Below are 27742 nucleotides of genomic sequence, written 5' to 3'. Positions count from 1 at the left end.
ATTATTAGGGCTTAATGGTTATGTTTTTATGCTTTACTTACTTTACCTTGAAAATGAGACTTAGGAAAATGTGCAAAAGAAGTGTGAGTTATGGACTTAATTATAATTCTGGGCCTCATCGTTGCATTTTAATTGCTGGCATGACCTGCAGACTATTTTCCACTTTAATATTGGGCCCATATTGAGGGACTTTGGAAACATACTCGAGATATTTTTCATTATTTTATATACAATAGGGACATTTTAAGGCTCGTGGCCCCAGGTGAATTTTAAATCTCTGCAGTTCCTCAGATTGCTTCAATAGAAGCAGGACAGTCAGCACTGCTTCCCACTCAGCCTCTTCCTTCATGCGGCCAGTGACCTTCTGTAAGACACTCACCGTCCCCGAGTGCTTGTCCCTCCCACGTCTGCCTCCCTCCCACGTCACAGCCGCCATGTGGCCAGAGGGCCCTGCCTGCCAGTGCCTTCTGTTCACATCATAGAATCACACGTACTGACATTTCAATATTGTCTTCTAAGTGATCCTGTTTTTTAAAGCCTAAAATTGTTAAACTGTCCTTTATTCAGTTTACATAAAGAACATAATTCTTGCTATTACAACCTGATGCTCTACAACTGTTGCTTAAAATCCTCTTCAATGTTCTCTTGCCTTTTTGTTTCTGCAGTGACTGCGACAATATATGTACAGAGGTTACATATGTTGTCAGTGGTCTTTTACTCTAACCTGATAAATATGAAATTTTATATGTTAATTACTTATCTGCATTGAACTAAAATCTAACATCTGCACTGTTCTTTCTTTTCCTTTCTCTGGGTTCGTTTTGATTAATTGCCTGATAATGTGAATGGTGAGTGTCTTTTCAAATAATGTCCTTTATGTATGAAATTATATGGGAGGGAATAACATTTTAAGCCTCAATTACTGTTAGTTTTTTAAGGAATAAAAATAATATATTGTAAACTATTTTCCTAAAAGGCAAAAGTTTTTTTTTTTAAAGCAATTATCAAAATCTAAGATCAAAATAAGTCTTTATGGTAACTAACATACCTAAGTAATTATATGCTCATTGAACATTATATAAACTCTCTCCCTGTAGGAATTAGTCCAAGTTTATTATTTTTGTTAGTTACATATACACAGGTAATACAATGGCCTAAAATGTAGATGGTAGTTTATATGTAATCTATATTAATAAATTTCTTTTTAGCCTAGGCCTTCATTCTTCTGTTCAGTTATAGCTGTAACTAAGGAAGTTACTAGGGAATAGTTTCAATTTTATTTTCTACTATTAAAGCCCTTTGCAGCTTTCATAAGAGCCTATGAGTGCAGTATATCCTCCTCTCTCCCCCTGCTTCTCCCCGCCCCATCTCCAATCGCAGTGATGATGTAGAAGTGACTTCCTGTTGGAGAGCACTCAGTTCACTCTTCCTGTAAACAGTGCTGGACGATCGGCGCCCCAGGTGTCCTCACGTGGTGGCACTGAGCTTCCATCTCTGGGCAGCGCTGTGGTCCAAAGAGGAAGAGAAACAGTGGCATCCTGAGCCATTTTAATGTGATGATTCGCTATTCAAAATAGAATGATTAGGTCCTTTATTGCAGTACAATTATGTCACCCTTACGTTGCAGAATACCTGCTGCGTGGAAATGGCACGATTAGAATGAGAGTCCTTGCTCCTTTCTCCCCCGACAGGCTGGGAAGCTAAAAGATGGTGCTCGCTCTGTCACTAGGACGATTCAGAATAACTTCTTTGACAGCTCCAAGCAAGAGGCCATTGACGTTCTGCTCCTGGGAAACACTCTAAATAGTGACTTAGCTGACAAAGCGCGAGCACTTTTAACCACTGGAAGTTTGCGTGGTATGCGTACTTACTTTATATTCTACCTACTTTATGTTACTTATATTCCTTCTAGAAGTCCAAAAGAGAAATGTAAACTTAGTTACATAAATAACTTTTAGATGGAGTTGATTAAAATAGGTTTGGAAGGATTTTCTATCAACATGATTTTTTAAATATATTTTTTCTTTTAATATGTTTTTATTGATTTTTAGAGAGAGAGGAAGGGAGGGGGAAAGAGTTAGAAATATGAACAATGAGAGAGAATCATCCATCGCTGCCTCTTGCACACCCCACACTGGGGATCGAGCCCTCAACCCAGGCATGTGCCCTGACCGGGAATCGAACTGTGACCTCCTGGTTCCTGGGTCGACGCTACACCCCTGAGTCACACCAGCCAGGGATCAGAGGTGTTATTAAGCTGTAAGCTGAGGCCCATGCATGTTTCTCTGATAGGTTATGATGGAGGGTAAATGGTTCACACTAACTAAAAGGCAGGGTTTCACAGAACATGCAGCTAGTAGAGCATTCCATAGCCTAGTTATGTAAACAACACATGCTTTACTGAGAGATTGGTGCCTATATCCTATATTGGGTATTTTGCTAGTCACTGCCCAAAAGTTTCTATAACTTAGTCTTACCTTTTCATTGCTATTGCTTGAAGAAATACTAAATCGTATTAACTAATAATTTAAAATATTGCTTATTATTGGACACCACTATTTCCAGTCTTTTTTTTAATTAAATCTTTATTGTTCAGATTATTACAATTCCTCTTTTTTCCCCCCATAACTCCCCTCCACCCAGTTCCCACCCCACCCTCCGCCCTCACTCCCCACCCACTGACCTCATCCATAGGTGCAGGATTTTTGTCCAGTCTCTTCCCGCATCTCCCTCACTCCTTTCCCCGCCGAGAATAGTCAGTCCACTCCCTTTCTATGCCCCTGATTCTATTATAATCACCAGTTCATTCTGTTCATCAGATTATTTATTCACTTGATTTTTAGATTCACTTGTTGATAGATGCATATTTGTTGTTCATAATTTGTATCTTTACCTTTTTCTTCTTCTTCCTCCTCTTCTTAAAGGATACCTTTCAGCATTTCATATAATCCTGGTTTGGTGGTGATGAACTCCTTTAGCTTTTTCTTACCTGTGAAGCTCTTTATCTGACCTTCAATTCTGAATGATAGCTTTGCTGGGTAAAGTAATCTTGGTTGTAGGTTCTTGGTATTCATCACTTTGAATATTTCTTGCCACTCCCTTCTGGCTTGCAAAGTTTCTGTTGAGAAATCAGCTGATAGTCATATGGGTACTCCCTTGTAGGTAACTGACTGTTTTTCTCTTGCTGCTTTTAAGATTATCTCTTTGTCTTTTGACATTTTAATTAAAATGCTCTTGGCATTTTAATTATGATGTGTCTTGGTGTGGTCCTCTTTGAATTCCTTTTGTTTGGGGTTCTCTGCACTTCCTGGACTTGTAAGTCTATTTCTTTCACCAGGTAGGGGAAGTTTTCTGTCATTATTTCTCCAAATAGGTTTTCAATATCTTGCTCTCTCTCTTCTTCTGGCACCCCCATAATTTGGATGTTGGTACATTTGAAGTTGTCCCAGAGGCTCCTTACACTATCTTCATATTTTTGGATTCTTTTTTCTTTTTGTTTTTCTGGTTGGGTGTTTTTTGCTTCTTTGTATTTCAAATCTTTGACTTGATTCCTGCGATCTTCTAGTCTGCTGTTGGAACCCTGTATAATATTTTTTATTTCAGTCAGTGTATGTTTAATTTCTAGTTGGTCCTTTTTTATAACCTCCAGGGTCTCACTAGATTTCTTGAGGGTCTCATTAAGTTTATCGGTGGTTTCTAGAGAATTCTTGAAAAACCTTAAAAGTGTGGTTTTGAACTCTATATCTAGTAGTTTGCTTTCCTCCATTTCTGTCATTTGTGACCTGTTTCTTTGTCTCCGCATTTTTTTTATGCTTCCCTGTGTTGATAGAGTGGCTTTCTGTGCTAGGTGTCCTATAGGGCCCAGTGGCTCAGCCTCCCCAATTACCTGAGGTGGACACTCTTGGTGCACCCCCTTGTGGCCTTTGTGCACAGTCTTGTTGTAGTTCAGCCTTGATTGTTGTAGGTATCACTGGGAGGAATTGACCTCCAGGCCAATTGGCAGTGAGAAAAAGACAACTGTGTCCTCAGTTTCCAGCCCGTTCCACGTGCGCCACGTCCTCAGCTGCCAACCCTTTCCACGTGCGCCTCTGTACCTCTGCACTTTACTTCCACACCTCACCTCCTCTGAGTCTCAGTGTGCTTTCCTCTTTCCTTCTAGTTGTAGAATTTCCACTCAGCCAGCCTTCCTGTGGTTCTGGATGATGTCTGTTTTGTCTTTTAGTTGTATTTTTGAAGTGGTTGTGCGAGGCAGCAATTTCTGGTGTTTACCTATGCCGCCATCTTGGTTTCTCCAATTTCCAATCTTAACATTTGACATAAATATATGTCATTGTGCCTTTAATTGTGCCTTTAATTTAAACCACAAGAACTTGAGCTCATATCAGGAACATGTACTAAGCAGTATCATGAGAAAACTCAGCATTCATTGTAAAACTTAATAAATTAGACTTCCTTACTCTACGTTTTTTTCTGTTTTAACTTCTTAGCACTCAACATTTTTATTTCCTCTGTTATCTCCAAGCCAAACCTTCCAGTTTTCCCTGTTCACGTAGGAGAAATTGTTCCTCATCAGGCAATGTTCTCTTGGATAATTACTTGGATTCTTTAGAATTGTTCATGGTGCTGAGGTTGTTAAGTACAGTCAGCTCCTCAGGGCTCTGTAGGTAGGCTGGGGGCTGAGGCCCACTAAAGCTTTAAAACACAAAATCTGGCCCTGGCCGGTGTGTTTCAGTGGTTGGGTGTCATGTGCACCAATAGGTTGCTGGTTCGATTCCTGGTCAAGGCACCTGCACGGGTTTTGGTCTCGATACCCTGTAGGTGCAGGAGGCAGCCAATGGATCTGATGCCTCCCTCGCCTCTCTCTCTTCCTTTCCCTTCCTCGCTCTCTAAAATCAATAAAAAACATCCTTTTTAAAAACCTGCTGTACCTATCTTTTAATGTCAAGCTTCCTTCTTGCTTCCAGCAGTGGAGACTTAGCTGCTTGCATCCTCTCACCTCGTCCCCCTGTGCCCCCTGGGCCGCCCTTGATGCGAAGGTGTCACTAAGCCATCGAAAGTAAGAAGGGAAGGAAAGGAAGAGCGCGGGACCCCGCGTTTCCTAGGCTTAGTCACCAGCTTAGTTTCCTGCACATTCTCCTGTGTGAGAAATAGGCCTTAAAAAGCGAACCCAATTCTGCCGTCACCTTGTCCTAAAATGGGTGACATCTTAGGGAACATCTTGAGCGTATGCCAATTCTGCATTCGTCTCTGCATGATTTCACTGGCGGTAATGCCAGGTACACACAGAAAACTGCCCCCAGCAGAGCAAGACGAGTAGGATATAAAACACATACGTACAGCCCAGCCGGTGTGGCTCAGGGGTTGAGTATCGACCTATGCAACAGGAGGATGCCTGGTTCAGTTCCACATCAGGGCACATGCCTGGGTTGTAGGCTCAGTCCCCAGCAGGGGATGTGCAGGAGGCAACTGAACAATGATTCTCTCTCATCGATGTTTCTGCCTCTCCCTCCTTTCCTCTCTCTCTAAAAATCAATAAAAAAAATTTTTTAAAGAATACACACACACACACACACACCTCTCACCCCTCTGCCTCGGGTTCCCAGCTGTGCTGAGAGCCACTCCCACCATTGGTGCTGCCACTCGGTCCATTTCAGGGACCTGCCTCCGACACTCGGTGACTCGGGCTGCAGCCTCCCAGGCTGTGGCTGCGAGCTGGCGTCGGGTCATGATGAAGGAGCAGTTAGGCCCCCTGAACCACGAACACGTGTAAAACTGTGTCGTCTTCATTAGGTTCCTGTCTTTTTTGCTACGTCACCGCCAAAGGGATTGTTTGGCCCTAACCCCATTTTCCCATAAACCCTGTGGCTGGGACATTGCAGTTTTGCCCAGCATGGTGACTTTTTGGAATACGTGTGTTTTGTTATAACTGAATTGATTGAGCTTATCAATTGGTGAGTCCCAGAAAGAATTTTAAAAGGTGTATGTTAGGGCAGTATCTTCCCACGCTCAGAATCCTCCAGCCTCTCAGGTTTTCAGGTGCATGTTCTCATTCACATGTATGTGCACATGTGTGTACACACACTTATAGGCACACACACACACACGAACAGCCTGAGGAGCAGGCCCAGCACCTGACATCAGAGTCGCTGTCCGGTTTCCCTCAGATGCAGACAGTTGGCTTCAGCTGCTGTTCATGGTTAGTGTCTGTGCCCTGCAGCCTCCTGAGAACATCCGGGCATCGAAGGGGCTGGAGAGGAGGGAGGCGCCCGAGGGTGGCTTGTCACCCCCCAGGTCTGCCCTCGCCTTGCCGTGTTACTAACGAGCCTTTGTTTTCCTCCGCATGCATCCATAGTTTCTGAGCAGACGTTGCAGTCAGGTACAGTACAGAGAACCACCGACCTCACAGCAACTGTTTCCTTCCTTTCCTGAGGGTGATGTTGTGAACGGATGCAGCCCTGTCAGTGGAAACTCCCTTTCCCCTCAGGTTCTAGCAGCTCAAAGGGGCACCGCACTGGAACCTGAGGGGAATTGTAGGCTTGAGAAAACGGAGTATCTTCATTTAGAACGCTCTCTGCCCCCGTAGCGGCTGTTAAACCCAGTTCCATGGAGCTCCCCTAGTTTCATGCCGCTTCGTGCTTCATGGAACAGGTGTTGCTGGTGGGGACCCGGGGGGACCTTTGGGGTGGAGTCAGAGTGCCATCTGTGATGTTTGTGATGCGCCCGGTGTTTCTCACTCACAGTATGTGAAAAGGCACTGGCTCCTCCTCACACTGGGGGAGACATTCTCCAAGTCCTGAACTCCCCTGATCCGAAGTCGGTGGAAGAGCGTCGAGGTCGCCGACGAAGCTGGGAGCGTTGAGCACATAAGACCTAACAGTGGTTATTTCTTGCCTTTGCTGTTCATAGCAGTTTCATGCCTTCGTTTTCTGGTCAGAGTTGGTGATCTTGTCTTTAAACCCAAGTTTGTGGTGAAGGGAACAGAAGCTAAACTCTTACCAGAAATTTGGTGGAAAAGACACCTTTTCCCCTTCACTCAGGTCCGGTGTCACCAGGGCTTGTCCGGCCGAGTGGTGCCGAGTGCTTCGAGAGACGTGGGCGTTTTCCTGAAAGGGACGGCGGCCGAGCACACCCCCAGCTCGCTGGGCTCGTCCTGAGATGCACTTCCCGGGGGCAGTGTGGTGCTGAGGGTGGACACCGTTTGAGCAGAGGCTCGTTTCTTTCTGCACGTGGAGGCTAAGGGCCGGCCGGTGGAGAAAAGAGAGGATTTTTAAAACCCGTTGCGTTTATAGGCTGACTGTTAGTTCATACAGTGTGGACACGTTTTTGTTCACACAGCTCATGGGCTGGCTGATGGTTTTCAGCAGCAGGTCGTGAAGGACTGGTGTTTAGATACAGAAAGGGTGGCAGAAGCTGTTTGCGAAGTAGGAACAATGGCAGTGGCCTCAGTTATACAGACCAGCGTCTGTATTGGGGTCAGCCAGCTTCCAGCACCTAGGCCAGCAGCCAGGACACACCGTCTGCCTTCTCCACCTCCACACCTCTGCGCAAGCCGTCAGGCCAGGCAGTGAGGGCGGAAACCTGCCCTGGGGTCAGAGCTGTACTCACAGCTTATTTCCCTCTTCTGCTCATTCTCTCACCAAACTTCGGTGTCCTGGTTCCGTACAATAAATCATAGGATAAAACAGTGTCCTGTGGTGAACAGAGAATCGTTCTGCTTTTCTTTTCCTTTGACGCATTGCTGCCAGTTGAGTGCATCATCTCTGTTTTAGATGAAGGTCCTCTATGGTTCCATCCGCTCTAAGTGCAGAGAATTTAACTTAACCGACAGGAAGTGCGCTTTAGAAGGAAGGAAAATAGGACAAGAGATCGAGGATTTCAAGTGTATGGGGCATTCATTCATTCACCAATTATTTATTGAGCACTTCCTCTGTGCCAGGGGCTTCTAGTCACTAAGATAGTGCAGTAGACCAACATATCTGCCTTCCTGGAGCTTTCATTCTTGTGAAGAGAGACAGACAGTTACAGATCAATAGATAAAACGCGTAGTTTGTGAATGGTGAGAAATGCTATAGAGAAAAAGCAAGGAGTGGACGGAGGAGGTTAGGCACGGAATGTGGATGTTAATGAGGCACCTCCCAACAAAGTGAAGACCTGAAGGAAGTGAGGGAGGCGTGTGCAGGCAGTGGAAGCAGCCAGTGCAAAGGCCCTGTGGCAGGAGCGGGCCTGGCACCGCCGGGAGGGCAGTGGCTGAGCAGTGAGTGAACGGGGGATGGCTAGCAGGTGAGGGCACAGGCAAAGCAAATGGTTCCAGGAAGTTGCTTCCACTCTGAGTGGGATGGGAAGCATTTATCAGTGACTTCATCTCCGGCGCCTCCTTGTCATCCAGACTTTGTATCTTTGTCAGGGAGCGCTAATTCATCAACCACCTGTTAGTAGCTGGAATCTTAGATGTAAATGTCCTTAAATGTTTTTGTTTGGGGAGAAAGTAAATTTGTATTTTTACCAGCCTTTGAATGGAAGTTATGTGAAGGTCAATGGCTTACTTCTAAAAAATGTCCTGTCTCTAATTGTGTGCCTTATAGAAACGACATAGCATTTAATTGAAGAGAACCATTCCTCCGCATGTTGTGTGTTGCTGCAGTAATTTCACCGTAGCTTCTCTTATTTTGGTTACCATGTCTACGCGGCCGACTTTTAAATTGTGTTGGTGGATCGCATCGGGCTGGGCTCTGCTCAGGGCTGCTCTGCCTCTGCATGTGCCCACGGCGCTTCGTGCTTGTTTACCGTGATGCTTGTACGTGGCGGGCGCCACTTGTCAGCGGTGAAAATCCGTTTTCATCATCGTTTTAATGCAGTTAAAACTCTGTTGTGTTTTGTTTTTGATCAGCCTCTTCTAAAGTTCTGAAGAGCATGTGCGAGAGTTTCTACAAGTATTCAAAGCCCAAGAAAATCCGCGTGTGTGTGGGCACCTGGAATGTGAACGGCGGGAAGCAGTTCCGCAGCATAGCTTTTAAGAACCAGACCCTCACCGACTGGCTTCTTGATGCACCCAGGCTGGCGGGCATCCAGGAGTTTCAAGGTTGGCCTTTTAGGATGTGGGTGTAACTGACAAGTCCCGACTGATTGCTTAACCTGGAAAACAAGGGAGCCCTTCTCAATATGCGTGACTTACAAAGGAAGCTTGGGTTTAGAAATTGAAAGGCCAACATTTTATAGACCAAATCCACCAGAGGCTTCCCTTCTTTTTATTTCTAGGTTTTTACTTTCTGAAAAGCACAAAGGACCAGGCCTGTGGTTTTCGAATTTGAATGTGAAAAATCTCTCCCAACAGTTCCCTCGAATTTGCGGTTTTCTCAGCCGCTTGTTGTCTGAGCCTTTTCTAAGACCCGCTTCCCCTCCAGTGTTGCTCAGGTTAGCCTGTTAGAGGGGCTTGTTTCTCTCCTGTCCATGGTATGAACTCGAGCAAGCATCCTTTCAGATGATCTGTGCACGGCCCTAAGGCGCTCCCAGAGTAACAGTCTTAGAGAAGAAGCCCTGGGGCACCTGCGTCGAAGTCAATGTAAAGTAATGCCCACTCCCGGGCTTTTGTCTTCGGTGTGAATCGGTTAAACTGAAAACACAAACGTGGACCTCATGAGACCTGGTGGTGATCCCAGCCGTGTTCGTGTGGGGGCTGGAGGCAGGGGTGCCGTTTGACAGGCTGCATCTTAATGGTCTTCCTTGAATGCGTGCCTGTAGAGAGAAGAAGCAAGCCGACAGACATATTTGCGATCGGGTTTGAGGAGATGGTGGAGTTGAATGCGGGAAACATTGTGAATGCGAGGTAAGCCGGCAGGCAGCACCGGGCTTCCGGGGGGCGGCATGGAGGGCAGATACGCAGGTCAGCAGTGTCTGTCTGCAGAGATGGAGAGGAAATATGTGACGGTCCCTTTAAACTGTGAAAGAGCAGTTCTCAGACTTGGCATCGGATCTTTTCTACACTCTGAAGAATGTTGAAAATCTTAAAGGATTTTTTACAAATCTCTGATATCTGGCTTACGCTAGCTGGCTTCTCATGTTTCCTTTTGCAGGAGTCTGTTGTGGTGTGTTGTTTGGTTGAACTATATGAAGAAAATTACATCAGTATGTAGCTGGAAATGGAAATAGTTTAATGGCCTTTTCCGTTCATTTTTTCTCTGAGACTACACCAAAACTCAACAAGTAGAGTAGCTTCTTAAAGTTTAGTTGCAATATGGAATCTGAAACACACAGCAATGAACCTTTTGTGCGAATGTTTATCTTTTATTGGTCTGTCTTTGACTGATGCATGATTTTGAAACATCGCATGTTGTTCACTGAGAAGACATTAGCTCGCTGAGTTAGGGAGATCTTCACATGTTGGCCGTGCCCTTAGACATTCAGAATACGCGTCGGTGCCATCGTCACTGACCTCATCAGCAGCTGTGGAGGGTCGGGGACGTGTCAAGGTCACAGGAGCAGCCACACGTTTTCCAAAATTCTCAGTTTTGCTTAAAACTCAAATTTTATCATTGGGAGCACATACCGAAGGTTGTTTCCCTTGGAAAGAAAGGCTTGGCCCAGAAAGGATTTGCTAAGTAACCTGTCTGAATAACCAGTCTTTCTGGGATTAATTCTTTACGTACCAATTGTTTTCTATGAGAAAAGCGGCAGTTCATCTCTCAGCTCACTCTGTCAGGTGCTTTTCCGAGAAATGACAGCCACTGTCACAGCAGGCGGATACTTTGTGTGTGTCCCCTTTGTCACACAGCCCACGGGTGGGGCTGGGGCTGCGCTCTGATCCAGTCAGTGTTGGCTGCTTCATCAGGGCCGTCTCAGTGAAGTGCACTCTTTAAAGTGCAGTGCGAGGCCGTGAGGAGGGCACCCACCAGGCGCCCGGCCTGGCTCCGTTCAGGGCGTCGGCACTCGGGCCTCGTGGCTTCTGCCCCATCACAGCAGTGAGGGAAGCAGGGTCTCAGTAGTGCATGGAAATGGCTTCGAGCTCGTGGGTTTGGGGACCCCCAGGGATGTTCCCAGACCACACTCTGGGAATTGCTGTTCTGAAGCCTCATTACAAATCAAATTATTTGAGTGCAACCCAGAGCTTAACAGCTTTATTTTAACCAAGTGTGTCTGCTTTTATAGTTGAGCAATTGCCCATCTTTGATGACTTAAAAAGATTTTCAGAATAAACTTGTGGGTGAAATAGTATGGTATGACAGTGTGGGCCTTGTTTGGACCCTGTAAGAAGACAGTGTGGCTCAGTGGTTGAGCATCAACCCATGAACCAAGAGGTCACTCGTTGGTTCCTAGTCAGGGCACATACCCGGCTTGAGGGCTCCATCCCCAGTAGGGGCGTGCAGGAGGCAGCCAATCGATGATGTTTCTCTCTCATCGATGTTTCTCTCAAAATCAGTAAAAACATTTTTAAAAATTTGAGTACATATATAAACTATCAAGTGTAATTGACAGCTGCCTTACTAAGCAGGCGCCCCTGTCCGTGTCTTTGCCCCGTCCGTCCTGCAGCACCACGAACCAGAAGCTCTGGGCGGTGGAGCTCCAGAAGACCGTCTCCCGGGACAACAAGTACGTGCTGCTGGCCTCCGAGCAGCTGGTGGGCGTCTGCCTGTTCGTCTTCATCCGCCCGCAGCACGCGCCCTTCATCAGGTGGGTGCCTCCGGCAGCTCCCGCCGCCGCTTGTTCCCGTGTGTCTGAGGGAGCAGTGACAGGCCGCTGGGAAACGGGTGCGCCCGCCCCGATGTCTCGTGCCCCGGGCCTGTCGGTGTGGCATCGTCCATTCCGGGTTCCTTGCGCCCCAGGGATGTCGCCGTGGACACCGTGAAGACGGGAATGGGTGGCGCCACGGGCAACAAGGGAGCGGTTGCCATCCGCCTGCTGTTCCACACGACCAGCCTCTGCTTCGTGTGCAGCCACTTCGCCGCAGGGCAGTCCCAGGTCAAGGAGCGGAACGAGGACTTCGCGGAGATCGTGCGGAAACTGAGCTTCCCCATGGTGAGCCCCGCTCCGCCCCGGCAGGGCAGGGGGCGCCCGGGAGCTGCGCAGCCTCTGAGGGTTTCACGTGCCGAGAAGTGCCAGCAGCGCCCGCCTAGACAGATACCTCCGGTTCTCACCGCAGGGGGACGGATGAGCGCACCGAGGGGAGGGGCGGGCGGCAAAGCCATCGCCCTAAACACTGTGAGTCGCGCGCTGACTGGGAACCCCTCTCCTGGCTCTAGGGGAGGATGCTCTTTTCCCACGATTACGTGTTCTGGTGCGGCGACTTCAACTACCGCATCGACCTCCCCAATGAGGAGGTGAAGGAGCTCATCAGGCAGCAGAACTGGGACGCCCTCATCGCGGGGGACCAGCTGATCGGCCAGAAGAACGCCGGGCAGGTGCGTCCCCGGGACCGCGCGGAGAAGGGGCCTTGGCTCTGCAGCGGCTTTCCTTAGCCACGTGCTGCCTTGTCAATCTCGCGGGGTCTCTCTACACCTAATGAATGCACAGCTGTAGTCTGACAGGTGCAGGCCTACCTTCCCTTTAAAAAAGGAAACGGAGAGGAAAGGAAAACCCACATTAACTCCCTGGAAGAAAAATATACTGTCTCAATAAGATGAACTTTTAAGTAGAAGAATATACTTTTTTAGTAATAATGAATTTAGAATCTTCGTCTTCAGGGCTACTGTTTTTTAACTTAAGATCATGGGATAATATGCTTTATTTTTTTCTCTTATTTCTTATATCATCTGCCTTTTTAAAAATATATTTTTTATTGATTTCAGAGAGGAAGGGAGAGGGAAAGAGAGATAGAAACATCAATGATGAGAGAGTCATTGATTGTCGGCCTCCTGCATGACCCCCACTGGGGATGGAGCCCACAACTCGGGCCTGTGTCCTCCTGGTTCATAGGTTGACACTCAACCATTGAGCCACACCAGCCGGGCTCATCTGCCTTTTTGAAACTTATTTCTTAAAATGTATGGCCACAGCATCTTGGAAGAGTTAAGTAGAAGTTCTTCCAGAGTGCAGGCAGTTGTGGCCACTTGCTCTGGTGCCTTCATGGGCAGCGGTCACCAGCCGGTGGGCCGCGGACCGCTGGGGTCCGTGAGGTCCGAAGGGTTGGTGACCGCTGTTCGTGGGGGTCAGACCTGCATTCGAGCACTTGGGTCCCCATCTGAGAACAGACATGCGACCAGATGACTTCCATGTCCCGACGGGGCTGTGGGCTCCTTAGTGCGAGGTCAGCAGGCGCCCGAGGCCACGGGTCGGGTTCTTCCCTCGCTTTGTTCCGCGTATCGGACGTGTTCATCCGATGCACACAGATGTCCTGAGAGGCCTCAGTGCTTAGACGTAGTGAATGCTGCCTCAGTGAAAATGTTTGCTTTGTAAGCAACTTACTTTGTTTATAAATAACTTCCTTTGTATATGTTTATTGTAGATTTTTAGAGGATTTTTAGAAGGAAAAGTAACCTTTGCTCCGACATATAAATATGATTTGTTTTCTGAAGACTATGACACCAGCGAAAAGTGCCGCACCCCCGCGTGGACAGACCGTGTCCTCTGGAGGAGGAGGAAGTGGCCTTTTGATCGATCAGGTCGGGAAGTGGCTCCTCATGTCACTGAGTTGGTGCGGGTTCTGGGAGGGAGGGAGGAGTGTGAGTGTCAGAGGAGGGGCTCCTTACAGACGGATGTATTTACTTTTACTTTGCTAATTTTTTTCTTTCGTTTATTTTTAATTCCATCTATTGGGGTGACTGGTTAATGAGATCATGGAGGTTTCAAGTGTCCGTCTCTATGGTACATGGTCTGTGTACCACCTGTGTGCCCACCACCCACAGAAATACCTTCCGTCACCTGTTTGGCCCCTTCACCCTTTACTACGTTTTAGCAAAGGTAGGATAGAATAGGATAGAATAAGTAAAATTTACATATAAAACAGATTTTTAAAAATATTCTCGGATTTGCCTTTAATAACTTAATGAATTTTTCAGTCTGTCTCAATGGCATTATTTCATATAAAGGAAAGCGAGAAAGCACTTTGTGACATTTTAGTTGGCCGCCAGCTGAGGCGCCGACATGTCAGGTGTGTGCACATGTTGGGAGCCGCTGCTTCTCCGGAATTGCTTGCGCAGCGCTGTCCGGGCACAGGCCCTGGAGCCACCTCAGGTGAAGCCGCCTCGCACTTGCTATTAAGTAAACGTCAAGCTGTAACTTCACCACAAGCCTCTCTGACCTGCAGGTGTGAGACCTGCTGCCTGTCCGCGAGGGTGTCTGCGTGGCAGCCTCGGAGGCGAAAGGTGCGAGGAAGGGGCTGGCTGGCCGCCCTGCCGCTCACGCCCTCTGTTCTGTTGTCTCGCTGCAGCGGAGGACTTGGACCTCCTCAACGCCAGTTTCCAAGACGGAAGCAAAATCCTGTACACGTGGACCCCGGGCACGTTGCTGCACTACGGGCGGGCCGAGCTGAAGACCTCCGACCACAGGTGCCGCGCCTGCGTGCGCTGGGCTCGCCATTGAGGGCGACACGCGTCCTTCCGGAAGCATCTAACCCTGTCTTCCTCGCGCCTCAGGCCCGTGGTCGCCCTCATCGACATCGACATCTTCGAGGTGGAGGCCGAGGAGAGGCAGAGCGTCTACAGGGAAGTCCTGGCCGAGCAGGGCCCGCCCGACGCCACGGTGCTGGTCTCCGTCCGGAGCGCGGGGCCAGAGAGCAGCTTCTTCGATGACACTTTGATCGACGAGCTTCTGCAGCAGTTTGCGAATTTTGGTGAAGTGGTTCTCATAAGGTGAGAGAACTATTTATCGTTCAGAAGCAGCTCATGATTCCTAAATCACATTTTCTGTGTTCGAAAGGGCCTTGCCTAGGGTTTGAATAGTATTGAATGTTGTTATTTCCAAGCTGTGGGAGATCCATGCTCTAGAACGTTATTCAGCCCGGCTGGTGTGGCTCAGTGGCTGAGCGTCCACCTATGAACCAGGAGGTGAGGGTTCCATTCCCAGTCAGGACACATGCCTGAGTTGTGAGCTTGAACCCCAGTAGGGGGCGTGCAGCAGGCAGCTGATCAATGATTCTCTCTCATCATTAATATTGGTATCTCTCCCTCTCCCTTCCTCTCTCTGAAATCGATAAAAACATATTTTTAAAATAAAATAAAACATTAGAGTCTTAAGAAGAAGAAAAAAGTAAGTAAACAAGGAAAGGACTCCTGTCACCAGAAAGACTAAACTGATTCTCACCTTCTGGGCCAGAGCAGGACACCAGCAGGGAGTGACAAGTCTAAACTCCCTTCCGTGTCACCAGGAGGCTCCTGGAAACGTGGACGGCACACGGCTAGGTGCACGTAGACACTCATCTCCACCAGCGGAAACTCTAGAAGCTTTACCCTTGGAGTGAAAGGGGGAAGAAAATGCAGCTTCTGGAAGGACCTCCAGAAATCCCTGGGCGTTAGAACCGGAGTCTGTTAAAGTGAGACGTGTGCGAGGGGCACCTTGCTGATGAAGGATCGGACCGAGCATTAGCCCTGCCCGGTGGCCACGGTGCCTGGAGCCGCCGTCAGAGAACAGCGGTGGGGGCGGGGATGGGTCTGAGTGCAGCCACAGGAAGGAGGGCGCTCCGCACCGTCAGCAGGGGCGGTCTTCAGGGCACTTGGGTAGGACGGCTTCTCCGTCTTCGAAAGGATAGGATCCTGCGGCTTCGGAACGTTGGGCCAGAGAAGCTGGGCACACTGAGTGAGTGTGCAAATCTGTCCGGCCTTTGCTTTAAGCTGGCAGAGTAACTGCGCACCTGTGCTTTCATTTTAGTCTTTTCCTCTTAATGTCCGTAATTCATGCTTTTGAATCCTCGTTAAGGGGGACTGTGCGTGTGTGTGTGTGTGTGTGTGTGTGTGTGTGTACCTCAATGCGTGTATGTATTTTCTCATCTTTGAAAAATCTGCAAGGATTTCTGAACTTCCACAGTTGGGATTATTTGAACTCATCAGACTGGCAGTGCCGTGATTTGCTTTGTTCCTGTTTGCGTGATAACGTTATTACCTCTCAGTGACCATCTTCAGGGCTTATCCTCATGTCCTTTATTTTTTACTCTTGGGGTTCTTATTTCAAAATTGTAAACAGAATCATAGCCAAGGCCATCGAAGTCCCCAGACAGTAAGTGGCTGTCAGTGAGCAAAGACAAGACCGTAACCTCAGGCTCCTTGGGGAGGTCCGAGGCTGGTTTAATGAACACCCCATCTTCTTTCTTGGTCAGAGGACATTGCTTCAGGACAGTCGTCATCCCTCCCGCAGTCTGTGGGGTCAGGAGACTCGGACTCTGTCCTGTAACTTACGTGCCTTGTAAGGTCACTGGGAACGAGCTGTTCAGTCTCTGGCCCCTTTCCCGGGATGGGAGGTGGCCGAGCGGATGAGCAGGGGTCACAGGTGGCCCTCACCACAGGCCCGTTGCTTCTAGCCGCCTGTTAGCCATGTGTGAAAGCCATTTGATGTGGAATCCTGGGGGAAGAGCGCCCCCACCAGGTCACCCGCCTGCTGCTCTCTCCAGTGTTTACTTCCCGGCCTCCGCGGGCCCTTGTTCATCAATCATCATCAGACGAGTCACTGGGCTAGTTATGTCTGCGATATTAATTATGTTTTTTTATTCGTTTTTCTCTCTCTCGAAGGTTTGTAGAAGATAAAATGTGGGTTACATTTTTGGAGGGAAGTTCTGCCTTGAGTGTTCTGAGCCTCAGTGGTAAAGAGGTGAGTAGCTTTTGCTGACTCTAAGTTCTGTAATTAAGTGAACAAGGGTTATGCTTTTATACAAATGCAGCAAGATTATCTAAATGAATTTCCAGTTCCAAAGGAGGAAAGACCTTATGGAGAACTTTAATATTTATTACTTAAGACTAGGTGTCTGACTAGTTCAGGATTATTTTGGTCTGTCCCTAGAGATATTAACCATTGATCTAGATTAAGAAGAAACCGTGTTTACCATCTAATTTGATTTTAATTATCCTATATAATAAAGAGGCAATATGCAAATTAACCCTCACCTCACAAGATGGCTGCCTAGGAGGAGGAGCTTTTGGCTCTGACTGGCATAGAAACTGACCAATCAGAACCTAATCTGGGTGAACTGCAAAGGCAGAACCTAAGGTGGGGGCTGAGGAGGGGTTTTAAGGGCAGCAGCTGTTTGGTGTAAGGTGTAAGAAAGTGGTTCAATTTTTTAATGACTGGTTTGGCAGTATAGTGCATATGGCTGGCTATCAGTCCAGATATAGGGATTATGTATTTTTGTCTGCCAAGAGCATCTCCTCCTGCTAAAAAAGGCTTTTCTCCCCCATTTAAGCAATCCTATCCTGTATAATCTATCTATACTAATAAAAGGGTAATATGCTAATTAGACCGGGTCAACCGGCCACCATCCGGATGTCCGACTTCCTTCCAGACAAAGCCATGGTGGTGGGGGCCAAGGCAGAGGCCGTTAGGGGCGATCAGGTGGCAGGGGAGGGCCACTGGGGGCAAGATCAGGCAGGCAGAGGCAGTTAGGGGCGATCAGGCAGGCAGGTTAGGAGCCAGCAGTCCCAGATTGCAAGAGGGATGCCTGACTGCCAGTAGTCGGACATCTCCCAAGGGGTCTCTGATTGGAGAGGGTGCACGCTGGGCTGAAGGAACCACCACCACCCCCACCCCCGTGCATGAATTCTGTGCACCGAGCCACTAGTTGTTATATAAAATTTTTTAAATTCTTAAATTTGAATCGTATTCTGGCTCATCTATATAGTAGGAAAGATTTCTATCAAATGAATAAAATGCTTGATTGACAAGGAAACAAGGAAGAAGGTACTCATGACTCCTAGGAACTTGTTGGATTGGCTTCGATAGTGGTGCCCAGGCCCCTTTTCAAGCATGGGGGCCATGATTCTCATAGAGAACACAGTCAGCAGTATCACAGCAGCTGCGTACGGCGTCAGGTGGGTACTGGACTTATGATCGCTTCATCAGGTATATAAATACCTGACCTCTGTGTGGTACACCTGAAACTAACATACTGTTGAATGTCAAGTGTAATTAAAAGTTAAAACTAATAATTCCCCTAGGTAACAGTCCATCCCACTGAGCCAGTTTAGAAATGTTTTGGTTGGTGGGGATGTCACTCCCTGTGATTGACATGTCATGTGGGGGATTTGTGTCGTGCCTGGAGAGTTTACTTCCACAGAGGGCTGAGTCTCCATTCCTCTCAGTGCTTTAGGACAGACCCTAGTGTCCGAATGCATGGTCACTAGGTCGGATGGACGAAAATCCAAGCTTGATTTCTCCAATGGGGGCAGCTTCATACGCATTTCCTGAGCTTCCTTTCGGTTCCATCACTTGGCTTCCTTGGAGAGAACATTTCCCCACATACGTTGCTTTTGCAGTAGGTTTTGTAGGGTCTTGTTTGTTTTCACAAATGTAATCGTAGCATACTTGTGCAACAGTAAGTCAGGAGACCCAGGAAAGCTCTTCCGCTGACAGTCCGGAAGCCCAGAAGGAGCAGGAGCTGTGGCTGTCTTAGCCTTGACTCCTGGCGTCACGTCTGCAGCCCCTGCTGTGTGCTGCTCGCTGCGCTCTCCCCAGTGCGTCTGGTGACCGCCGTGTCCTCGCCATCTGGGAACGTCTGACATTTAAATGTCATTCCAGCTTTTGTCTCTTAAAACCCCTTTCTCACCCCACGTGATGTTTAAGGGCAGCTCCTATGCTGGCCTTTCTTGTCCACTTTCACCCCCTTTCTGAGTTTTCCTTTTGCCTTTCCCTGACAATTTAATTTTCCTCCCCCTCACCCCCCGCCACAGCCCCCTCTTCGGCTCTGTCCCGCACCCTCAAGTCTAGTCGTCTGTGTTATACTCTTAGAAAGTATCCACACTTAGTCCCTTACAAGGCTTTCAGAGTTTTGTAAAACTGTTTGTGGAGAGCGTGTGTGACGATTCATGTTCCTCCTGGGCCGAGGAACTCCAGTGTGGACAGGGGAAGATGGGCTCCTGTCTCTGCTGTGGCTGTTCCACACGGGACAGTTAGATGTGGATCCAAGTCAGGAAGCACCATGTTATGCAGCCAGTTGTGGGTGAACCTGCACTGGTGGGGAGACACTGGCTGCAGCAGAGGACACAGCTCGTGTCCTGGGAAAAGGCCTTCGCTGTCGCAGCACGTGCTTCTCACGGGAGCGTGGGGGCGTTTGAACTGGGTAAAACCAGTGTGTGGAGCAGTCTGCTGCCTCGGCTGTGCTAAACCTGTGTGAACAAGGCAGCCACTGTGTCCCACGAGAGCTCATTTCCAGGCCAATGACCTGCCGTCTGTGTCTCTCACTCCACTAGTTACTGGGCCGGACTATAATGATTACTTTGAAAAGCCCCGACTGGATCAAGAATTTGGAAGAAGAAATAAGTTTAGAGAAGATTAACGCCCCGTTGCCTTCGTCGACAAGCTCCACGCTGCTGGGCGAGGACGCGGAGGTGGCGGCAGACTTCGACCTGGAAGGTTTGTTTCTGGAACACGCGCTGGCGTGCTTCTAGGCCACAGGGACTGCAGAGACGGAGGGAACTGGCCCTGGAATCGCGAGCAGAGAAACAGACCAAGTGAAGGCCAGAGAGGGCTGCCCTGAAAGGAAAATGTGAAGAAGCCACTGGGAGTGTCAGAGCCGAGAGAAAGCAGTGGCTGAGGAGTCAGGAAGGAAATGGTAACGAGGAGGGAGTGTCAGTGCGTCCTGTGTCGCAGAGGAGGCGCGAAGGCGGCAGCTGGTCCCCGAAGCAAACAGCAGAGGAGCTGGGGGCCTTCCTGAGAGCCGCTGGGGGGGCGGGGGAGCAGGTGCTGGTGCGTGGAAGTGTGGACGGAGGTGGGCGTGGAGGTGGATGGAGGTGGAAGTGTGGATGGAGGTGGGCGTGCAGTGTCTGCAGATGCTCTTTTTTTTGTTTAATATATTTTATTGATTTTTTTACAGAGAGGAAGGGAGAGTTAGAAACATCGATGAGAGAGAAACATCGATCAGCTGCCTCCTCCACACCCCCCACGGTGGTGTGCCCATAACCAAGGTACATGCCCTTGACCAGAATAGAACCTGGGACCCTTCAGTCTGCAGGCTGACGCTCTATCCACTGAGCCACACCGGTTTCGGCTGCAGATGCTCTTTAAGGACATTTGGCTCAGCCCTAGCCAGTTTGGCTGCGTGGTTGGTTCGATTCTGGTCAAGGGCACGTACCTCAGTTGCAGGCTTCATCCCCAGCCCAGACCCACTGGAGCGTGTGCAGGAGGCAACCAATTGATGTGTCTTTCTCACATTGATGCTTCTCTCTCACTCTTTCTTTCTCTTCCCCTCCCCCTCCCCCCTCCCTTCCATTCTCTCTAGAAATCAATGGAAAGAATATCCTCGGGTGAGGATTAAAAAATAAAATAAAAGGAGAGACTGGGAGACAGAAGCGGGAGGTGGCGGTCGGAGGAGGTGTGGGGAGTCTGTTTTCAGAGGGAGTGCGGGGCTGGGAGGGCGTGTTTGGAGCGGAGGAGAGTGTCTGTGGGGGAGGAAGGATAGGACCAAGGTATTTAGGTTGGAGGGTTGTCCATGTGGCCTCTGATTCACCCAGAAAGATGTCACTCACAGTCCTGCTCTCTGTCAGTTCGCCCTGCGTGGGCTCCGTGTGGGGGAAAGGTGGGGGTTGGAGAGGGTGGCAGCAGGCGAGGTGGAGGATGGGAAGTAAATTCCCGTGGCAGAGCCGTAGAGAAGTAGCCGTTAGTCCATGAAGACTCATGCTCTGGAGCTCGAATGAGGTTGCAAGGGATGCCCTGGCCCCGCTTTCCAGCGCTGAGCAAGGAGACGAGGAGGCCTGGAGGACCAGTTCAGTTAAAGCAAAGAGAGTCTGAGGGGCGGGAGGAGGCTCCGGGGAGGTGCGCCTGGGGGGGCGGCGAGGGGCCATGCCACAGCAGTGGGAGGTGGGGGGACAGCAGTAGATGGTCATCGCCTAGTGGAACGTGGAAGCCCAGGCCAGCCCAGCTCCCAGTCTGGTCCCCACGGCCTGTGGCTCTGTGTTCTGTCCGAGTGCTTGTGCTGATCTAGTCCCATTAGCATACACTTCTATCCGTGCCCACACAGCCCACGCCTGCGTCAGTGTCAGATAGCAACGCTGCTTTTGCACCTGCCCCTTAACCCAGGCTGGTGAGCACAGCCTGGAAAGCGAGGCCGCTGACCCGCCCTTGTCTCCCCAGGGGACGTGGACGACTACAGCGCCGAGGTGGAGGAGGCCCTTCCCCAGCACCTGCAGCCGTCCCCGGGCTGCGGCCTCGGCGCGTCCCCCAGCTCGTCCCCGCGGACCAGCCCCTGCCAGTCGCCCACCATAGCGGACGTCCCCCTGCCCTCCCTGCCCGTCAGGCCAAGCCGGACCCCGTCCAGGACTCCGGGGCAGCCGCCTCCGCAGAGTGCGTATTGTGGTCGGGCTCAGGCGCCTTCCCTGGCGCCTCGAGCTCCCGGGGAGAGTCGGGGGGGGGCTGTATTCCGGTGCAGGTGGGCGGGTGCTCGCGTGCAGGAAGGCGAAGCTCTCAGGAGGCGCCCTGTGTGGAAACAGTTCCAGACTTGGTCTTCATCCCTGTCCCGTGCCTGGCTGGCTCCGTGTTTCACCGATGCCTGTCCCTGTGGTAGTGAGGAGCCTGCTGTTAGCACTGCAGCCGCACGTGGCCTCTGTTACCATGTGAAACGGGAAGAGACAAGCGGACGTTTGCATTGGAATTGTAGTCAGCCCTCCGAGGTTGGAAGGCCCGTCTTTGGAAGCTGTTTCTGTCTCATGAACAATGACTGTCCACGTGACCAGCATCTCCCGTGCCGTTAGCGTCTCTGGTTTGCCCCTTCCACTCGCTAAGGAAGTTCAAGTTAAGGCCTAGAGAAAAGCCAGCCTCCCTTTTCTTCTCTCTGCTGGTCAGCGGCTGCCAGTAACTTACACAGCTGGGCCGTCCTGCCGGGCCACTGAGGACGGGGCGGCACCTGGGGCCTGGTGAGCAGCCACGCGGAGCGAGCATTACTGCTCCCGCGGCACCAGAGCGCTGTGACAGGCACAACTGCTTATGTGACTGACACTGAACGTGCATGTCATCTGGCTACAGTGCGAACTGAGGAAATTACAGGATAGAGAGTTTACAGCACGGAGGCAGGAGGCACCGTCCCTCGCCTCACACCCCTCGCACCCTGCTCTCCTCTCCCCAGGCGCTTTTCCCGGCTCTCCCGTGGACGCTCCGTCAGCCGCACAGCCTCAGAAGGATGCTCCGCAGGTCCTGGAGCCCAAGCGGCCGCCGCCTCCCCGCCCGGGGGCCCCTCCTGCGCGGCCAGCGCCCCCTCAGCGACCACCTCCGCCGTCAGGTAATAGACCACCGTGTCCCCCTGCTGGACAGAAAGCCCTGCCCGCGACACGGATCAGGTCTCAGCTTCTAGATGTCATTGTCTTTTTGTCATTGTTGCTACTTCCTCGCTGTTCTCTGCAGAACGCAGCAGGCGCAACCATGGCTGGTCTGCCCACTAGGCTTCCGTAGCTGCCTCTCCAAGTGTGCAAGAGTCTGCGTCGCTGAAGCTGACGGCTGCAGCGTGCTAACTCCTGTTCACTATAGTCAGACCCAGAGAACATACATACTTACTATGAAGCTTTACATGTTTGTGTAAATGTTCTTTTTATTTCATTTTATTTTATTGATTTCAGTGAGGAAAGGAGAGAGAGATAGAAACATCAGTGATGAGAGAGAATCATGGATCGGCTGCCTCCTGCACGCACCCCACTGGGGATCGAGCCCGCAACCGAGGCCTGTGCCCTTGGCCAGAATCGAACCTGGGACCCTTTAGTCCAGTGGTCGCCAACCTTTTGGATCTTACAGACCACCACTGGTCCGGGGGCCACTGGTTGACGACCGCTGCTTTAGTCTACAGGCCGATGCTCTATTCACTGAGCCAAACGGCGAGGGCTCAGTGTTCTTTTTAATAAGTATGTGTTGTTACTGGAGTTATTAGAAGTGCTGGCATTAAATAACAGCTTTTGTAATAGCAAGATGCTCATACATAGCTCCTGCATGGTGTCTGACGGCGGACGGTTAGCACATCTGACATCTCATGCCTTACTCTGTCCTTTCCTCTCTGCTGCGTGTTCCTGGGGCCCAGGGGCCAGGAGTCCCGCGCTGGCCCGGAAGGAGCTTGGAGGTAACCGTTTTGTTGTTATCACTTGCGCACGTGGCCATGGTGTTTGGAGTTTGATCCCTGTAACTGAAAGGCATTAGGTTTGTTTGGTAAAAGCCAAAGTGAATGACGTTCATATTTTTAACGGCTCCACCTCCCACTCTCCTCCTTTCAGTTAGGCCTGGAGCTCAGTGTAGGCTGCCCGTTCCCGGTGGACAGCGTGGGCTGCTCGCCAGCCTCAGGCACTGGCCTCAGTCAGGAGAGTCAGTGGCCACAGAGGCTCACTTCCCAGGACCATGCCGGTTTCCGCGGGCTCATCACAGCCCCAGCGTTGGCTCGGCGGCGCTCCGTCCGGCGCCTCGTCCAGCAGCCCACACGCGCCGTGGCGGCAGGGCGTCCCGAGCTGATTCCAGCAGAATCGCCATGCGGACACAGCCTTCCTTCTGCGTGGCCTTGTCTTAACTTGCCATGAATCTTACGCCTCCGTTTTCTAAACATAAGGACAATGTTTATTAGCAACCGAATCACTTTGGGTTTAAATGTAGTTTATTTGGTTTATGTGAAAACTCCAGAGCTCAGTTGGAGGTATATATTTGATTGCTAAATTATTTCAGCATTACAGCCACAAAACACTGCTAGCTGGTCATTTTCCCATGGACTCAGAGAAATGTTAGTTTTTCCTGTTACAAACTCCTGCTTTTAGTTTTATTTCCTTGATAATTCTATTTATATTCTCCTTCAATGAGGAAAACAACCAGTAGGAAGTAAATTTTTAATGAATTTGTGAAAAGGTATGTCATATTACCAACTTAGAAATCCGATTTAGTTTTTTTAAATCGCCTCTAGTGACCCTTTGTCGGCAGTGTGTGCGCATTTCCCCCTGTAAACCAGTAACTCTTCAAGGCAGTGAGCTTCAAGAAAGTCACTCTATGCTCTTGGAGTTTTTTAGAAATAAGGAAGCAAAATGAACTTCTGAGAGGCTAACGTCGTCTCAGAAATTAAAATGAAATTCACATGGAGTTTTTCCGTTTGGCCGTCGTGTCCTGAGCTCTTACCAGTGGTTCAGCTCTGACCCTCGGGGCGAGGTGAGCAGGTGGCAGAAGCTTTCCTCGCACCTGTTCCCGCTGCAGCGGCCGTGCAGACAGAGGCCCAGTCCCTCTGCTCTTCCCAGGGAGGGAGGCGGGTGGGCAGGCGTCTACGTCACTGGTTTGTCCTGATTAAATAGGAGGAGGAGCTTCACGTAGACAAAGAGTCTTTTTGCAAAATTAAGTTTAACGCAGACATTGTCTGTGTGCCAGCTGTCCGCTCCGTGCTGCGGGCCCCAAACAACATTCGGCTTCTGTTCCTTCTCTAAGAAGGTGTCGGGGCCCCTCTCGGTCCCGGGGCAGCTACAGGTCAGCCCCTCCAGTGCAGGAGGCAAACCAGCCACGAACACCCCCCTCTGTGCACCTGGAAGCCTCCTTTCCCTTCATTCTGTGTGTCCGGTTTCCAATGGGTACCCTTCCTTTCCTTGCGACTCCTCTGCGGTGTTACGCTGTCCTGTGTCTATTTCATCTGCGCTGAGGATGTGAAGTTGCTGTACAATGTTACTTTAAGGAAAATACTTTCAAAATCCTTTCCAGAATAAGTCAAATATTTAGAAATGTGCTATTCTAACCCTAAGCTTTTAGTAATTATAGATAAGCCCTGTTAATTCAGGTCCAGGAATTATCTGTGAGTGATTTCACATAACGTAGTTCTCTCTGTAATGATGCTGAACTAAGTTTGCTTAAAAGACGCTTAAGAGCAGAAGCCGTTCATGGTGGTGACAGTCGTTAAGGGGCTGATGAGTCTCATATAACAGTTTCCTTTCAAAAGAGTCAACCTGAGGTCTGCATTGCACCGTGGCCCACTTCTTCCCAGAGGCAGAGACTTAGCAAGGAGGCCGCCTGCCTTCGGCCTCAGGCCGTGGGATTGTTACAGAAACCCCACAGGGCGCCTCCCAGGCCCTCTGCCCATCAGGAGCCCACGGCTGCCCCCCCCCCCCAGCGTGTGGTTGGAGCCCGTGTCAGCGGGTCTGTGTGTTCAGGAGCCCTCGGGGCATTCAGGACCGATGACCTTCACCATTATCCAGAGCCAGTCCTTGTGACCAGAGACAGAGCAGCCCCACCCCGGGCCATGTGCTGCTCACTCACGACTGTTTTTTCTTTCCCGCTTCCAAGCCCCCCAAAGCCCCGGAGCGCCACGGAGAGAAAACCTGGGCAAAGGCACGTGGCTTGAGCCACTCTCCTTAGAACGAGACCGTGACTAGACGGGGTGTCAGTGCACGGTTTCTCGTTTCTGTTTTCACGGTTTCTCGTTTCTGTTTTCAATCTCAAATGCACATGTGACTCTGTTGCAGGCCACAGCCAGCCTTTCCCTCCAGCGGGACTTGCGGGCCCAGGACCCGCTGGACACGGCGCGCCCAGACCGGTAGGCAGCACCTGCCAGGGGCGGGGGGGGGGGGTCTGGGTTCGAGGTCCCAGTTTGCTTCCAGCCACAAGGGTTGCCTTGGGGAAGGCGTGTGGCCCATCATGGCCTCTGCCTCTGTGAGGGGTGTGCAGGCGGCTCTGGTCCTGCTTCCTGAGGGGCTAGTGAGGATGTAGTCACCCTTCAATAAGAAGGATGTTAAAGTCCATCATTGTAATAAGGTTTCAGGAAAAGGAGCCGTGACAGAACTGGTTCTCACGGGGTGTCAGAGGGCAGGGCAGGGCTTGTCCCCGTGCACTCCTCACGCCTTACCTTACTCGCGTAGTCGTCCACTATTCACCCGAAGAACATGCCCTCAGGTGGGAGTAATGTGAAGAAGAAGGAAGGACGTGGACAGTGGTCAGTGGCCCGGCCTGCGGGAGCCCTCAGCGGAGAGCGGGAACCGGGACCCGTTACAATAACTAGAAATTAACAGGCCACGACTCATTTCTAATTAGGCTTCTCATAAAACTTCTGAGCTGGAGATGTTCTGTCTTCTCTTATCGCTCTATTTCTCATCCAAGCTAAAGGTCACACTATGTCTGAGGGAGCTTCCCACAGACTCCTGTCCCCGCTCTCCTGTGCCCTTCACTGACTCTACCACACTCCCCCCCCCCCCCCAAATCTGTGTAAAATATCCTCACCAGCCCGAGGAGTCATGGGAGCTCTTCCTCCTGTGTGGCACCAAGTCTCGGTCAGTCCTCAGCGTCAGCCTCGGCACCTGCTCTGTCCTGGGCGTGGCCTGTGGGGCGGGACCGCCGGCAGCTGGTGCCCTGGCTTTGTTCTCTGGCTGGTGGCCTTGAGAAGGGCAGCCATGCCTGCTCTCGATAAGCGATGCCAACCACCGAGGGGCACGCCTCTATGAGCTTCATCCACACAGTGCAGCCCATTGTCAACTGAGAAGCACAAATGCCAACCTTAAGCGGGGGAGGGGGTGGCTGTGCATCCAGGCAGCCCGCCCGCCCGGCTGGGGAGGCCAGGAGGGAGGGGAAGAGGAAGGAGGAGACCAGCGCGGGTCTGAGGTGATGCCTGTGCTTCTCCCCGTGCAGACGATGCCGGCGATCCCGCCCCGCGCCGGGGTGATCAGCGCCCCGCAGAGCCAGGCCCGGGCGTCCGCGGCGTCTGCTGGGAGGCCGGCTGCCGAGAGCCAGGGCAGAGCCTCCGAAGCCCCCAGAGGTAGGCCCGGCCTCCAGGTCTCCGAGGCCCCAGCCTCTGTGAAGAGGGTTCGACACGGTTTCCCAGGAAACACCTAACTCGGAAAATGACTTTCTAGGTTCACCTCTCCTTCCTGAACCCCTGAAGCCACAGGCCGCCCCGCCTGGTCCAAAGATGCAGGAGCCCCTCGTCCCGACAGCAGCCCCGCCGCCTCAGGCTGCCCCCCAGCCCGGCTTGGAGACGCCGCCCCAGCCCCCGCCGCGGAGCCGGTCCTCCCACAGCCTGCCCCCCGAGCCCTCGGCCCAGCAGGTGAGTCCCGCGGCGGCTCTCGGCGACAGACAGACATCCGGCTTCCCTGTCTCTTTCTTGTTAGTAGAAATAGCATCTTAAGATACGACTTCAACCAGTGAGTGTCATTTGACGTCTCAGATCGTCACGTGACAAAGGGATATGTAAGGGTTTGCCTTTTTTTTAGCCTGTTGCTTGGATCAGCGTTTCTCGGAGAGTGAGCCTACCGGGGGTGCTTGAGGGACTTTGCAGGTGGCTCGTTGGCTTTTAAAGCATTCGTGCCGGTCTCGGTGCATCACTTCTGCGGGTGGTCAATCGTCGGGTGATGGCAGCAGTGGGTTTTCCGTGTGGCTTTTCACAGCCAGCGGGTCAGTTGGGGCTCTCACTCCTGGAGGAGACAGTTGGCGCAGCCCCGCCCGTGTGGGGGTTGCTGTCCCCTGAGGAGACAGCTCCTGTCTGGCTGATGATTCTCAGTGGCAGGTCCTCTGCTCCTGCTGCTGCTGCTGCCGCCCCGGGTGCCCTGCAGGGAGGCCTGGGTCCTCGGGCTGAGGCAGCTCCTGTTGGAGTTTCGGTGGCGGGTGTGGCAGCAGGCCTGTCCGAGGGAACACCATCCGACTGCCACTGCGGGGAGCCGCCCAGGAAGCAGTGCTCTGGCCTGGGGGCTGGTGGGTG

General features: G+C 50.8%; 1 protein-coding gene across 3 annotated transcripts in view; it reads left to right on the top strand.

The window, feature by feature from the left end:
• Positions 1-27742, top strand: part of SYNJ1 (synaptojanin 1) — a 60480-nt gene that overhangs the window by 24436 nt on the left and 8302 nt on the right. For 2 of the 3 annotated variants that reach the window (XM_059686325.1, XM_059686326.1), the window contains exons 12-27: positions 1692-1857; positions 8888-9079; positions 9739-9823; positions 11524-11664; positions 11817-12009; positions 12234-12392; positions 13436-13592; positions 14360-14477; positions 14565-14780; positions 16650-16728; positions 19320-19482; positions 21199-21408; positions 22187-22339; positions 25521-25591; positions 26677-26803; positions 26901-27091. In XM_059686325.1, the coding sequence (XP_059542308.1) occupies positions 1692-1857; positions 8888-9079; positions 9739-9823; positions 11524-11664; positions 11817-12009; positions 12234-12392; positions 13436-13592; positions 14360-14477; positions 14565-14780; positions 16650-16728; positions 19320-19482; positions 21199-21408; positions 22187-22339; positions 25521-25591; positions 26677-26803; positions 26901-27091 (2421 nt within the window). Of the gene's footprint in view, positions 1-1691; positions 1858-6352; positions 6377-8887; positions 9080-9738; positions 9824-11523; positions 11665-11816; positions 12010-12233; positions 12393-13435; positions 13593-14359; positions 14478-14564; positions 14781-16649; positions 16729-19319; positions 19483-21198; positions 21409-22186; positions 22340-23125; positions 23165-25520; positions 25592-26676; positions 26804-26900; positions 27092-27742 lie in introns of all 3 variants that reach the window. The other variant, XM_059686324.1, reaches the window with a different exon arrangement.

The sequence above is a fragment of the Myotis daubentonii genome, chromosome 3 (genome assembly GCF_963259705.1).
Source record: "Myotis daubentonii chromosome 3, mMyoDau2.1, whole genome shotgun sequence".
NCBI classification, from domain to species: Eukaryota; Metazoa; Chordata; class Mammalia; order Chiroptera; family Vespertilionidae; genus Myotis; species Myotis daubentonii.
The sequence above is the reverse complement of the archived record's forward strand: the minus strand, read 5'-3'. Positions and strand labels throughout refer to the sequence as shown.